Here is a 15,092-nt window from a genome sequence, read left to right as displayed (position 1 = left end):
GCTTGCAGGACGATCTTGGATATATATAACTTGCTACCCGTGTCCCGTTTTCAAGATCTAAATATTCCTGCAAGTTGATGGTTCGAATTTGACAGAGGCCAGCCACTTCTACATGTTTTGATAGTCTCCCCTAGCCAGACCCAATATTAGTAGTGGTAATAGGGAGTATACAAAATAACCTGATTGATCATCATATCAACCAAGTGCTAAGAACTATCAACGCCTGAGATCGTATCGTCGATATCGTATGTCCCTGCCGATCGACGATCCGTTTTAGCTGCTCGGAGGTCAGAACGAGTTGCTAAACGTTAGAGCCGCGAAAACTCAAGGGAGATAAAGATACTCCATGAGGCAGTCTCGAACCGCTGTAGTACTATACCCAGCTGTGACGGCAAGTAGAAGTTTCTTTAAGACTTTAGATGACGGCACAAGGTAGAGTACAATCTCGCGCAATGTCAACCAGATACCAGCCCTGAGCCTAGTTGTGATTGGGAGAAGTTCTGAGGGCTAAGTACATAAACACGATCTTTAAATATTATCGATAAGTACGAAGCCTGTGATTAAGGGAATAACGAATATAAAGAAAACTTATCGTGCGGCCACGGAAACGACTAGTTACCGGGCCTCGAACATTCTATCTCTCGATCAATCTGAAACCTTTCTTCGTGCGAGGCGCGCTCGCCACACCAGCTGTCTCATTGGAACGTCTGGTTTATTATTCATTATGACATTGGGAGCATCAGGTGCATATATTAAATTGAACGTGGCAAGTCCCAAATTCTCAAAGACAATCGCCTCATTTACAATAAGTAATCCTAAGACTTAAGCCTTAGGCAACTTGAACATTGTGTCCATGTCACAATTAGCTCTCCCTGGACGTGCCACTATTAGCACCTTCGCGTACACCACACAACCAAATTTTGACGGTGGGTAGTTTGCCGGCACTGATGGTCATCACTGACGAATATACTATGCAGGTACCATGGAGATTCAGTTCACCCACCTCGCCATCTTCAGTCTCCAGTCCATCAATAGGAGTCACCATAATGTAGCACCTGCACATCCTCCAGATCTGCGGCTACTTGTACCGAAACAGTAGGTGTCAACGATAAGAGATGATGTCCGTTTCGTAAACAAGGATCGGATGCCAGCTCCAAGATGCGTGTGACCTGTGACATTTGTTGTTTTTGTGTACTCTGGTAATATAACGATAATGGACTCTGAAAAATACCGGCGGCATGACAGCAAATCGAACCGTCACCAAACGTCCACCATATCCGATAGCCCTGAGTATCCATTCGCAGGACGTTCTCTCATGTCGTAGATCATCGATCATTGCTGACTAGTATTTTTCAGTAATTTCCCTGTGTCTTTTCTACTAAGCATCGCTCACCGTCGAATACAATATGCTTCTTTGTATTTTTGGGCGCTCTGCATTGGGCCTGCGAGTGCGAGAGCCGTGGCTCCTCCCACGCCTTGAGTAATGTGCACGAAATCAAATACACGATACTTCATCACAACTCAATGTGCATTTACACGAGCACACGAAACATCGAAGCTCAGAGTTGGACGTCTCCATCATCCAACCCACACTTCCCCACTGCATTCTTTCAACATGGCCCGGCAGACTACCCGAGAGAACGCGCTGAAGGGAACTAGTCACGGTCCTCCGAAGTGGAACCATTTGTTACACTAGGTTAGCCGAGGGATGTGGGCAGGAAGTGGGGTCGCGTACCCATCTTCAAAACTCAACTTCCGTCATGAGTAAGTCTCATGGTGGATCATCATGACTCTTAAACATGATGTTCGGGCATTGCACCACTATCGCCGTAGTATAATAATGTAATGCATCACACATAGTAGCATATGCGCGCTGCAGCATCTCAGCATTAGACAATTTGCATTCTACTTCAAAGGAAGTCCAAAAAGATCAGATCCCCTTCCTGAACTCCCTTGAAGCAGAACAACAACTTGAAAAAATTAAATCGTGTAGAGGATGTACAAAGCAGATTCAAAGCACATTGGTGAAAGAAAATATGAACCGTCGAAGAGCGTGCTGATGGTGGTTTATGTAAGTAGATGAGGGGTCAAATTGAGCACTGCAAGGCAAATGCCGGCGACCCCCCAGCGCAGCCTGACGCGTACACCAACTCAATCTCGAGAGAACGCGTCAGTGACAAGTCCTATCTTACTACTCTTTACTTCATTGTCCACTGATTCATCGACCATGGTGTGTACAATTCACAAATTTCTGAAAAACACTTATATGAATCATTCATGCAGGCCCGAAGATATGACAGTACGTAGCCTAGCAGCCAAAAGCTGTTGAATTCATGTAGAGCGACTTGAACCATTGATTTACAGGTCGAACCACGATATTCTCTCCGGAAGGTGCGTACATATCATTATTAACTAAATGCACCATATCTGATTCACTCTCTATACACCAGGCCGGCTTTACCAAAGTACGCTGCTCACCAGCAAGTTGCAGATTGGATTACGACCTGACCTTATTATTTCCAGTCGAATATGCCATGGAAGCCATCTCACACGCAGGAACGGTCCTCGGCGTACTCGCAAAGGATGGCGTTGTCCTGGCCGCTGAGAAGCGTGTGACAGGGAAGCTCCTCGATCTTTCCAGCGCGAAGGAAGGTAGGGGCTATGGTGGCAGCTGGAGAGAAGATGTTCTTGTTAAACTCGTGAGCACTTCTCCCACAATTGTGTCAGAAGCTTATTGATTTCCGAGTTCGGCAGAAATGTGATCGGAGGCGTTGCAGGCATCACATCCGATGCGAACTCGCTGGTGAATTACGCGCGGACGGTGGCCCAGCAACATCTTTTGCAGTATAATGATGATATACCAGTTGAGCTTCTTGCACAACGATTGTGCGATATGAAGCAAGGCTATACGCAATTTGGAGGTATGTCATCCCATCAACCGTCTGTCAAGTCCTTAACAAGATGTCGCTCAGGTCTACGCCCTTTCGGTGTCTCCCTGCTATACGCAGGCTATGACCCACATTATCATTTCCAACTGTACCATTCCGACCCATCTGGCAACTACTCGGGGTGGAAAGCAACATGCATCGGGGCGAACAATGGCACAGCACAGAGCTTACTGAAGCAAGAGTACAAAGACGACTTGGGCGTCGAGGAAGCAATTGGGCTTGTACTGAGGGTAATGAGCAAGACGATGGACAGCACGACCCTCGGGAGCGAAAAGCGTATGTTTTCATCCTATTTTCTTTTACAGATACGGCGCTGATCTATCATGACAGTCGAATTTGCAGTCCTTACATACGACGAGGTAGCGAAAGCACCAAAAGCTAAGATCTACAAGCCAGCAGAAATTGACGCCCTCCTTCGGGCGCAAGGGCTTGCAAAGAAGGATGAAGATACAGAGATGAAATGATACATCATACTCGTAGCTGTATTCGTGTACAATAATTTCTTCTTTCTGCTTGACCTTTTTGACTCTGAAGTGAGCAAGGTACATATATCGAAGCAATGTGAGCACGATTGATATACATGATAGCAGCCCCCCTAGCGTACTAGACTCCCCTAGGCAGACCAAATAGAATGAAGATAGACCTTCTATATTCTGATGTACGTAGATCAGTGACACGCCATCCCTTTTCCAGCGGCGCCAGTGGGCTCCATAGTTGCACCGAACACGTAATGTCCTGCTGCGGCGCCAAGGATGACCGCAGCGATTAAGTATGCCTGCGGGCAAACGAATAAGTCAATATTTCAGAAACAAGCAGTCGAACCTACGTTGTATGTCATGAACACAAGCATCAGGAAGAAAGATAAGCCCACGCTGGCTCCATAGAGCGCAGCACGCATGACACGGTACAGAGGTGGTACGGCGCTTCTATAAAGACATGTGAGCTGGCACAAGCGGGGCACGTGTAGCATCCAGCACACACCCTTGCTTTCTCACCACCCTCACGCCATTCAACAATGCCGTCTCCTCAGCATCACTACGTTCAGGCGAACTCCTCGCACTCGCAGTCAACGGCGTCCTACGCCCGCTCAATTTCACCGCAATGTGCTTGTCAAAGTCCCTCGAGAACACGCGGAGGTACTCGTACAGCACGCCCAGGCCAGCGATAGCGAGGAAGGAGAAGAAAAACTGGACGTGCGAGTGGATGTGCCATTGAGAGAAGACGATGCAGGTATTAATGATTTGGGTGTTCCTGCCAGCAATGTAAGAGGTGGGTGGGTTGAGTTTTAGGGTTGGGATGAACCTACCAGAGCATGTACATAGAGCACCTTGGGCCCATGTCGTGTCCGCCGTGATCCATTGTGTTGCAGAGTAGTTGAGTGAAGTACTATACTACGTGTTCAAACGAGTTCGAGAACTTAAGAAGGCTTGGGAATGTTCAAACTCCGAATACGGTTTGATCAGCGGGTCTGGTTGGACAGCTGGCAAGCCCTAGTGGGACTCAGAGTAGTTTTTGGGACGCTCGCTAAAGTTTGCTAAAGTTTGCTAAAGTTCGCTAGAGTCTTACAGAACTCCCATAGAGCTACAAGGATCAGCCACCAACACACTCGGCACACATCGGCATGATGGTGGACTTAGAAACGACACTTGTGTATTTGCGAGGCTTGCATGCGCTACAAAGTTCCAAGGGTGTGTTTGATAGTGAATGGGTGTGTAGCAAAGGGGAATAGGGACAACATAGCTAGCAAATCAATGTACTCCATACCTGAACCCACTAAATCAAAAGAAATGCCGAAAAAAAAGAAGTCTAGCAAAGTGATAAGGAGTCCTCAAATGAAAGGAGTGGGGAAGCGCAAAGTGAAAGTGGGGAGGGGGTGGAGCATGCAAGGATGAGTAAGAAGAATGTCAAATTGAGGGGGGTTGAGCGCCAGGGGAACACCCTAAGCTGGAGACGCTGGGTGTCATACTGCTGAGCAAGCTGAGCGCCAGCAACATAGTCGCTGTACTTAGCACCAGAAGAGGACTGACATACTGAGCACTGGAAGAAGACTGAGCGCTGGGGGAGCGGGCTGAGCACCAGCAATATGGCTGCCGCACTGAGCACTGGAAGAAGACTGAGCGCTGGGGGGAGCGGGCTGAGCACCAGTGACATGGCTGCTGTACTGAGCGCTAGAAGAGGACTGAGTGCTGGGGGAGTGGGCTGAGCACCAGTGACATGGCCGCTGTACTGAGCGCTAGAAGAGGACTGAACATTCCTTGAACTTGAATGAGTGCTCCCCACTGGATGTATGAGTGAAAATAATTTTGATGCGTGATCTGATCTGGGTTGTGATGAGGTGGTGTTGGGTGAAGTAGAGTCAAAGTGAGGGTACTGGGGGAAGGGCACTGAGCAGTTAAGCCCGGCTGAGATCCGTGAAAAGATTGCACCGGCAGCCTGATAAGGCTGTGGGGTGATGATTAGGGTAAAGGGTGGTAAGGTGCCGGAGGTGCACACACCTCATGTCCATATCCATCGACAGCTTCCTGAATTTGTAGTCGGCATTGCGCGTGAGGTGCCAGGGTGAGATCTGAGTCTTCAAGGATGCCTACCATGGTCATCTGAGGGATGAAACAAAAGGTCCGGAACAACCCGGAAATTCAATCTCCGCCCTAATTTACATCATAATCAGTTACATGTGCAGTGGGAGATAGGGGAATTGATCCCCCTTGACCTTCACCATGCCTCGTCCATCCAGGCGGACAGATATGTTGCATGAAATTGACCAGGCTGCACTCTCACTAGCTAGGGCTGCATATCAGCATGCCTTGGTACAAGATGATGAATCTATGGACTCCATCTCAAGCTCTTCAGATTTGGAATCAGATCTCAGTGACTCTTTCATGAACATTGTGATTACCCCTCCTTCGCCTCTTTCCCCATTCTTCTCCGATGACTCAAATAGTGACTTTTTGGACTCTGACTCATCTGGAGATGAAGCTGATCATCTTACTGCCCATTATGACCGGATTCGAGACTCCATTGAGGCTCTCCAGGACGAGGTAGAAAGAGCACATGTACTCTACAGGCCTGATGAACCTCCCCTACGAGCCCCACAGCTGCACCTTCTTGTTCATTTTGAGGAACACTGTCCTCACTTATTTTGGCAAAAATTATGCGTCAACCCAGAAATCTTTGGTGACATCCTGGATCTAATCTCTGACCATCCCATTTTTCACAACAACTCACACAACTCTTAGCTTCCCATTGCTATACAACTTGCTATTTTTCTTAACTGTGCTGGCCACTACGGTAACACCATATCTCTGGAGGATGTGGCTCAATGGGCGGGTGTTAGTGTTGGATCAGTTGTTAATTGCACTAATTGTGTAATGGTTGCCCTGCTTAATCAGCATGATGCATTCATGGGCTTTCCTCCACCTGATTCACAGGATTTCCAGCTTGCTCGGGATTTTGTTGGGAAGACAGTTTGCCCTGAGTGGCAGAATGGGATTCTAGCTGTTGATGGGACAACAATTAATCTGTATGAAAAACCTGGTTTTCATGGTGAGGTTTTTTATGATAGGAAATCAAGATATTCCCTAGGCTGTCAAGTAAGCTTTATCTTTCTTTGTCTATGATTCAAAAATTTAATTTAATTCTAGGCAGTTATTATGCCTCACAATCTTCTTATAGTCGATTATTCTCTTGGTCACCCTGGAAGTGTCCATGATGCATACACTTTCAGATCCACCCGTCTCTATCGAGAACACGACACCCTTCTTCCAGATGACCACTGGGTCTGGGCAGACAGTGCTTATCCAGTGGAGACATGGTGTATCCCCCCCTTCAAGAAGCCCCACAATGGAAGTCTGACAAAGAATCAGAGGTCATTTAATTATCACCTTCCCCCTTCCCCCTTCCCCCTTCCCCCTTCCCCCTTCCCCCTTCCCCCTTCCCCCTTCCCCCTTCCCCCTTCCCCCTTCCCCCTTCCCCCTTCCCCCTTCCCCCTTCCCCCTTCCCCCTTCCCCCTTCCCCCTTCCCCCTTCCCCCTTCCCACTCCAATTTTTAATGCAGTGTTTTCTAATTTTAAATTTATTTAGGTCTATGTATGAGTTGAACACGCATTTGCTGCTCTGAAAGGGCGGTTTCAATCCCTTCGAGAGCTTCAACAGAATATTAATTCTGCAGATGACCTCCAACTGGCTATCTGTTGGATTCAATGCTGCCTCATACTCCATAACATGATTATTCGGTTTGAAGAATACCATGGGATGAAAAATTCAACAAAATGGGCTTGTAAAGAGGCCAAGGGTTTTATGCAACAAGATGTTGAGGGTAATGGATCAGACAACAATGGAGTGTATGATGGCACTCCAGGTCAGGCTTGTCATGCAAGGTTGATGGATCTCTTATTTGACAGCCCCAACTCAAATGCAAGGCGTAGACAAGGATAGGCAACTTAGGACTTACATAGAACCTTTCACACAATTTCATTCACAAGGCAAACATAGTTCATTAGCAATGGAGTCTATGAGAATATCAGCAGAAGACAACAAAGATGTACAGGTCACACAGTATGAAACATATGTAGTAGCATGATAGTAGCATGATAGTCAGCATCGTGACGAGAACAATCATAACAATGAGATACAGCAGCAACTAGCAACTAGCAGCAAGCAACACACACACCATTAAGACCCATCCGCACCGCCAGCATTGGTAAGTTGACAGTACTCGATCTTAAGATGTAACATTGCTGCCTCCTTGTTGTGTGCTTCCTTCATTGCGTTGTGTGCACTGACCTCTGCTTCACATAGACGGATCTTCATAGCCATCGCCTCCTGAGCACGCTGATGGACGGTGACAGCTTCCATGTGCTCCTGCATGCGCTGTTCGTGGAGGAACTGATGCTCCTTATCTTTATGAGCAAGGTTCAGCTTGGCCATGTAGCGGTCATTCTTGAGCTCATAGCGGGACGACCTGTCCGACTGCATACTCTCAATTTCATCATGGATCCCCTCAACTCGCTCTTGAAGTTCTGACCACTGCTTCTTCACTTGCTTACCTTTCTTGGATGATGATGCTTGTGATGTGGGCGTTGTTGACACTGGCGCTGATGATGATGATGTGGGTGTGGACTGCCACGAAGAGCCTGCAGAAGTAGTACAGCGTCCAATAGGAAGAGGGGACTTGAGTGACCCAGTGCTTGTGCGTCTCATTGGATTGGTCAGTCTGAAGGCAGAGCAACTGTCATATAATGAAGTCACCGCTTTGTCGGGATAACTAAAAAATTGCGGTGGGGGAGTGATAGGAGGCGACAGAGATGATGGAGGGAGCTGCCGTTTGGTTCTAGTAATTTTGGGCCTGGGCGGGCTGTCCAGGCTCACAGCATTCGCATTCTGCTCACTGTAATCCTGTGTCGCGTGACTGTCCAATTTGTAGCCACCGAAGTCCATCCCACCATCATCAAGATTGCTGCCATCATCGTCATCAAGAGATGGATCAATGACATTGGGGGGAGGCGCAAATTGAGAGTGGGGGGGCACACCATAAGGGGGATGTGTACTCTGGGGGGATGGAGCGCCATATTCAAACCGGGGGGGCTGATTGTTAAATTGAGGGGGCTGAGCACCAAACTGGGGGGGTTGAGGGTCATAGTAAAACTGAGGGGGAAGAGCGCCAAACTGAAGGGGCTGAGCGCCAGTGACATGGCCGCTGTACTGAGTGCCGGGGGGAGCGGGCTGAGTGCCAGCAACATAGCCGCTGTACTGAGCGCTGGGGGGAGCGGGCTGAGTGCCAGCAACATAGCCGCCGTACTGAGCGCTGGGGGGAGCGGGCTGAGCGCCAGCAACATAGCCACCGTACTGAGCACCAGAAGAAGACTGAGTGCTGGGGGGAGTGGGCTGAGCACCAGCGGCATGGCCACCGTACTGAGCGCTGGAAGATTGAGTGCTGGAGGGAGTGGGCTGAGCACCAGAAGAAGCCTGAGGACTGGGGGGAGTGGGCTGAGCACTAGAAACATGGCTGCCATACTGAGTGCTGGAAGAAGACTGAGCACTGGGGGAGTGGGCTGAGCACCGGCAACATGGCCACCGTGCTGAGTGCTAGAAGAGGACTGAGCATTCCTTGAACTTGAACAAGTGCTCCCCGCTGGATGTAGGAGTGAAAAGAATTTTGATGCATGATCTGATCCAGGTTGTGATGAGGTGACGTTGAGTGATAATGCTGGGTTTGTCCCTCCAATGGAAGCAATGTCATCATACCAAGGAAAATCGTCCAAGATTTGCGCTTTGAATTTTATCAGCTAAATTGTTAAATAAGTATTTTATTTAAAATACACACCTCACAAGTTTATAGCGGCATTATCATCGAGTGGCATGACACCAGCACCTGTCACATGTAGTTTATTGTACCATTCACGATACTTTTTCTTGAGACTTCGAAGGGAATATGATCAGCATATATACAGATGGATAGGAGATCTCTTACCTCATGATGTGATTATTTGTTGAGTCATGAAATCTCTCCGGCACGTTTGTATATATGGGCGCATATTCTGGATCGCACTCAAAGACATACTTTGCGATTCCACTGCAAACCAAAAGCTTGTCTTTACCCGAGAGGTGATCACCATCAGGATGGGCCTTCCCATCATTGAAGAATAAGAGGCGGGAGTCAGCAGGGTGAGTACAGAGGTACTCGACAACCTTGTCGGTGCACTTTGGATCAGCATTCCATTGGATACAAAGTTCCTTGCCAGTACTAGTACTGGCAGTACTGGCAGTATTACCACCTTGCGAGCCACCGTTCTTGGCTTTTACGCAGGTAACAGCTCGTTGGGTGTGGTCCATGATATTCAGGTCCTTTCAAGAGAGTCTCTGCAAGGCCTTGAGGTGCGCAGAACGACAACAAGGTGGTGGTCGAGTAGCAGGCATGTGTTTTGAAGTCCGCCATGATGCCAAGGTGTGCTGCATGTCTCATGTGTGTGTTGGTGGCTGAACCTTGCAGCTCTATTGGGGTTAGTAGAACTCTAGCAAACTTTAGCAAACTTTAGCAAACTTTAGCGAGCATCCCAAAAACTCCTCTGAGTCCCACTCCTATATAGCAGTGGGCGCTACATCTGCAAAACGACGAAATGAACACTTAACTTACGCGCGTTACAAATACTTACGAACACTTACGACTTCAGTAGCGCACGCATTTAATTGGTGGAAGCACATTAGCTGACAAATTTACATTTGATTGAGATTATCATGTCTAAGATAACTCGTAACACTATCAAGATAATCTACTGATCAATGAGTTTTGCTATGAAGAAGTTGAAATAGTGCTTTCCACCTAGCTAGCAACATTGGAGAATTCCTAATGTTATTGTGGATGAAGTTCAGGAGCCTCATATACATAGTGTGAAAACTGAGGTAAGTAAAGTCCATTTGCTTGAATATACCAGTCATGAACTCCTGCAAGCTGCAACATGCAGCTGTTCCAGAGATCACCATGATATTGTCGAGGTCGCTGTCCAATTTGATGAACTTGTCGTAGCCATCACAAAAGGCAGCATGGCTTGTGATCTGGATAATCGCTTCGTGCTCGAATGGAAAGCAAACCTCTCGGCCATCTTCAAGCTGTTAATTGTCTTGTCATACTCTGAATGGTAGCACTTGCAAAACAGTATGTACTCTCACTGGATCACCAAATATAAAATTAAGGCTATTGTTTCCAATGAGGAATTTGACAGTTGACTTGTTGTGATTGGCCTGGACTGTCGGGTCAGTCCAAATTGAAATTCAAAGCTTGTAAAGATTGTTGACAAGGTCCTGTGCACACTGCTTGAAGCAATTGAGTAATGTTGACATTGGCATGATGATGGTCTTGTATAGCGAGGATATATTTTCATTGGTCTATAGTTTGATCAAGTGATCTAGTTGTTATCGTATTAGCGCTTACTATCGATCTCATATTAATGGGCAAGTGACCTTCTGCGATAAAGGATGAACATGCAGCAGTTAGTGCGGCCTGCACTACAGTTAAGCGACTGGAGGAATTGTGGAATCTGCATGTATTCAGTGTTTCGGCGATCACATGGTTCTTTGCATCCTTTACAATAATTTTCACCTGTGCTTTGTTGATTACAGGTACTGTGGCAGCACCTGAGCTGTCATAGTGCCCTTGACCTTGCTGGCGACCTGTATGGGCTGCAGTAATAGTCGATGGAGAGGATGAAGAGGTACTACTAGTAGCAATCAGTGTGATCTCCGAATCTGCTGCGAGTGACTCCCTCAGGGGTCTAACAGGAGGGAGTTGGTACCATTGTGTAGTTGGTTGTTGTATCCCCATCGTCGCATCTCTCTAAATATATGATTAAGTGCAACTCGAAGAATATAAATATAAGGCCCACATAAATGATGCCATCAGTATACTCTTGGTGTGATTTTTCTGCACCATGAAGAGGCATATATGTATACACCATACAATACCGAGATGCAGTGTCACCTGAAGGTGTGAACAATCGATGGACTCAATCACGCCCTGCAGTGCAAGGGGCTGTCCCAGTTAAATGTGATGGCCTTGGTAAAGGCATACCATCCTGATGATTATGTGGGATTGAGCTGTAGCTGTCATGTGAGAAAACAGGAGGAGAATTGATGCAAGGCGGCAATTCAGGTGTGTTCATTGACTCTGGCATCTCTGATACATAGCCAACTTGATCGGCTAATGAATGACCTGCAATATTCAGTCCTGCTTGTCAAACAATAGGCACATCCTGTCATGTTGCTGTGAGTCTGTACTAACAGAGGGATCTCAAGGTACTCACCCGCACAATTCTTTGTCTAGATGGTGCATGTTGACTCAAGGTCATCGTGGTTAAGTGCAGAAACGACAATCAGTACTCAGTGTCCATAATAGTAATCTTCATAGGGTAAAAAACAAAGTCCATGAAGCGCTACATTCAAGGTAATTGTAGTTATACAAACTACAAACAAAGATGTCAACACACCAAATAGTTGAAAGTCAAAAAAATAGGTTTGCATATGTACCAACTTAACAGTCATCTAACCCTATCATCCATGCTACATCTATAAATAAATGAGTGCATGTGGCCATATGAAATAACAAAGCTTACTTTGGTATCGGTGAATAAAATATTTGCACTCTGATTCACTCTGACCCTGTTGCCAGCTCATCCTTGGGGGGGGGGGGGGTCTCCAACAGATGAATGATCAGAGTTGTGGGGATCTCTGATAGAGCGTGTATAATTATTGTTGAGGTCTGAAGCCAGTGGAAGAAAAATATTGAGCTCATCGAGTTCGGCATTTAACTGTTTGACCCTTTCCACCTCATTCGTTTGAACTGCAGTAATGAACTTGAAATCCTGAATATGTGTAAAGAGTGCTGCTTCCTCAAATGCCTGAGTGGTTTGATCCTCCTGCTCCTGCTGTTTTCCATCAATAAAATGCTTGAGCCTTGAAAGCTTCTCAGCCTCCCAAACCAAAGTCATTGAGAGATGCCAGTGGTATTCAAGTTCTGTTTCCTTGTAATAAGCAGCATGGCGAACACATTCAGCAGACATCTGCTGCAGGCCTTGAGAAAATATTTTGCGAACCTAGAAAAACAATGATGAGTCACTGAGAGTTGCTGGCAGCTGCATAAGACATAAGTTGGACTGTGAGATCTGTTTCAAATGGTGTTGCCCCTGCTGCCTTCTCATAGGTGGACCAATATCAGCATGTCCAAAGTCATGGTGCCCAGAGGAAGTGGCAAATGCTACCAGATGAGTACTTAGGGGTGATGAGGGACAAAGGTTGCTGGGTGGAGAAGAGCTTTGGGGGCTATTATGGTAGATGCGAGTGAAAGCTTCAGCATAATCAACCTTTGATAAAAGCGAACTAGATTTTGGGCTATGCAGTGGACTGGTTGGTGGGGTTTCACCATTTGATGAAAGCTGGAACAGAGTTGGTGGAGGATACATAACTAATATTCAAGTCCCTTTGAGATTAGTGTGTTGAATGGCAAGCATATCAACAGTCAGAGTTCGAAAGACTTGACACTTTTTGCAGCGCTGCTGTACACTGGCAGTACCTCACTCCTATGGCATTTCCTCAGCTCTATAACTCACACAACCCTGGTTTCCAGCGTGAAGATCCCGACTCTGAGTTTGATGAGTTGATCCAAAAGTAAGTAGTACTATGTGGTGTTATACAACTCACCAATTTCTTTCTCCAGTTTGCCCTTTGACATTGCTGTCACCCAGTGTCCTAACTGCAAGAAACCATGCCAATCGGTTGAGGCAGTCATCGAGCATCTAAATAGTACAGATACCTGCTGGCCAGAGAACCTGAACCTCATTGACAGATCAATGCTGCCAGTCCCGCAGGCTCTACAAAGACTGCCAGAGCAGACAAACTTATCCACAAAATATCACCCTACCTCTGGCTACCATTACCTGCTTCCAGATCAACCCCCTCCACAAAATATATTTCAAGAAATGCAAAGCCATCCTCTTCAACAAGCCAGAGAGACCAATGTATGGTATCCATTTGACGGGCTGGGTGAATGGTTGCTTGCAAAGTTTCTTGTCGAGAACCTTCCCCAGACGCAGATCAACAAATTCCTCAAGTTGGATTGGGTATGTCTAATTGTTATCAAATAAATACTTAACTCATGCACTTCAGTTCCAGACAAGAGAGCGGCCACAATTCAAGTCAAAGGATGAGTTATTCTTCTTCATACAGCAGCTTCCTGGCCACAGGCCAAAATGGCAGTGTATGAAGTTAAAGCTCAAGGGCTATGAAAGTGAACAGCCGATTCACCTTATTTGGAGGGATGGGTTAGAGGTTACAAAGCAGCTTTTTGCAAATCCTGTCTATGCAAATCATATGTGCTATGACCCTCACTATATCTATCAAGGACAAGAGCACCAATTTGGAGAATTCTGGACATCAAATGATGCATGGGCAATTCAGGTAAGTAGTTGCACTTTGGTTTAGAGTTACTCAAGTGACTGACACTTGATATTTAATATAGGATCAACTACCTGAAGGTGCAACTATTGTTCTGATCATTGCTGCCTCTGACAAAACCCCAGTTACAAGACACACAGGTGGCATCAAGATGCATCCACTATTTCTAACTATTGGAAATATCCAGGCTGACGTCCTCATGAAGGCAACATTGCATGCATGGCGATGTACTGCGTTCATGCCAACACCAACTTTCATTGTCGGCTCTGAATTTCAAAGTCTACTCCAGGCGCGTCTGTGGCACAAGTGCATGGATCTTGTATGCTCTAATTTGAAGGTTGCAGCTCATGTTGGCGAGTATATGGTCAATACCTCAGCCAGATTGCAATACTGTTTCACCCCTCTTATCAGCCACATCGCCAATCTCCCTGAACAATTTATGATCTCATGCATCACAAAAAACTCAAGTGCTCTTATATATCCAGCACTTTGACTTTATCGTGCCTGGCCCCAAGCCATCCACAGGCATGTGGATGGTTAAAAGATCATATACTTGACACCCCTCACAGTCAGAGAGGGTGATCAGACATGGATCCATAATTCCTCTCACAGATGTTACGCATGCGGTGGAGATTATACCTGTCTATCGAGGACCATTGGGCAAGGACGTGAATTCTGGGAACTCACTGGAGGTGTTTGACAACTATTTCTTGAATAATTTCGCAGACAAAAAACTGTACCACTCACTATCAGTGATCTCCAAAACCTAGACAGCTTGATTTTCATGTACTAGTAGTGCAGTTATCAATCTTATTCTGATCTGATATCTCAATCATATCATGAGCCTATCTCTTGATCTTGGCCTGATAACTGCAAGGTTTTGGTGCACCACATCTCCAATAGTCATAAATTATGGTGTGCACTGTGTACAAGAGTGTCCCTGAACTATCCCAAAAGTATTGCTCTCAAGTGTCTCTCAAGACGAGTTCAAATACAGATGTAGAAAGTTCTTGCGGGGACAAGGAGGTTCCTCAAAAGTGTAAGTTAGCTTGTTTGTTTTGAAGGCATGTGCCGATTGCAGTACTATGTTGATTGCTTGTTGTGCTGGAGATTAACTGTTCTTGCCTGTTGTCACCCACCAGCACAATCAGCAACAGCAGGCACTGTATCTACTATGAGCAGTATCTCATGTACCTGTTACAGT

At 46.4% G+C, this 15,092-nt stretch overlaps 5 protein-coding genes across 5 annotated transcripts; 2 read left to right on the top strand and 3 right to left on the bottom strand.

The window, feature by feature from the left end:
* Positions 1 to 2,227: 2,227 nt before the first annotated feature.
* Positions 2,228 to 3,412, top strand: EDB91DRAFT_1078261 (N-terminal nucleophile aminohydrolase; the record flags this gene model as incomplete). The annotated part of the gene is made up of 8 exons (XM_041314996.1): positions 2,228 to 2,230; positions 2,284 to 2,299; positions 2,365 to 2,391; positions 2,451 to 2,465; positions 2,524 to 2,699; positions 2,747 to 2,921; positions 2,973 to 3,224; positions 3,279 to 3,412. 8 exons carry the CDS (start codon positions 2,228 to 2,230, stop codon positions 3,410 to 3,412), a joined length of 798 nt encoding a protein of 265 aa, XP_041182194.1.
* A 203-nt stretch (positions 3,413 to 3,615) lies between these two features.
* EDB91DRAFT_1045331 (copper transporter) lies at positions 3,616 to 4,307 on the bottom strand (the record flags this gene model as incomplete). Its single annotated transcript, XM_041313181.1, has 4 exons — positions 3,616 to 3,723; positions 3,775 to 3,891; positions 3,926 to 4,199; positions 4,255 to 4,307. The coding sequence occupies 4 exons, from the start codon at positions 4,305 to 4,307 to the stop codon at positions 3,616 to 3,618; spliced, it is 552 nt and encodes a 183-aa protein (XP_041182193.1).
* Positions 4,308 to 9,270: 4,963 nt separating this feature from the next.
* On the bottom strand, positions 9,271 to 9,778 carry EDB91DRAFT_1298403 (uncharacterized protein; the record flags this gene model as incomplete). The annotated part of the gene is made up of 2 exons (XM_041324949.1): positions 9,271 to 9,364; positions 9,417 to 9,778. The coding sequence occupies 2 exons, from the start codon at positions 9,776 to 9,778 to the stop codon at positions 9,271 to 9,273; spliced, it is 456 nt and encodes a 151-aa protein (XP_041182192.1).
* A 2,330-nt stretch (positions 9,779 to 12,108) lies between these two features.
* Positions 12,109 to 12,498, bottom strand: EDB91DRAFT_1243744 (uncharacterized protein; the record flags this gene model as incomplete). Its single annotated transcript, XM_041322336.1, has 1 exon — positions 12,109 to 12,498. The coding sequence occupies one exon, from the start codon at positions 12,496 to 12,498 to the stop codon at positions 12,109 to 12,111; it is 390 nt and encodes a 129-aa protein (XP_041182191.1).
* Positions 12,499 to 13,683: 1,185 nt separating this feature from the next.
* Positions 13,684 to 14,381, top strand: EDB91DRAFT_1234844 (uncharacterized protein; the record flags this gene model as incomplete). The annotated part of the gene is made up of 2 exons (XM_041321250.1): positions 13,684 to 13,689; positions 13,953 to 14,381. 2 exons carry the CDS (start codon positions 13,684 to 13,686, stop codon positions 14,379 to 14,381), a joined length of 435 nt encoding a protein of 144 aa, XP_041182190.1.
* Positions 14,382 to 15,092: the final 711 nt, after the last annotated feature.

This window comes from Suillus paluster (genome assembly GCF_016628075.1).
Source record: "Suillus paluster strain FC165 chromosome Unknown EDB91scaffold_5, whole genome shotgun sequence".
Classification (NCBI taxonomy): Eukaryota; Fungi; Basidiomycota; class Agaricomycetes; order Boletales; family Suillaceae; genus Suillus; species Suillus paluster.
This window is presented reverse-complemented; position numbering and strand designations above follow the sequence as displayed.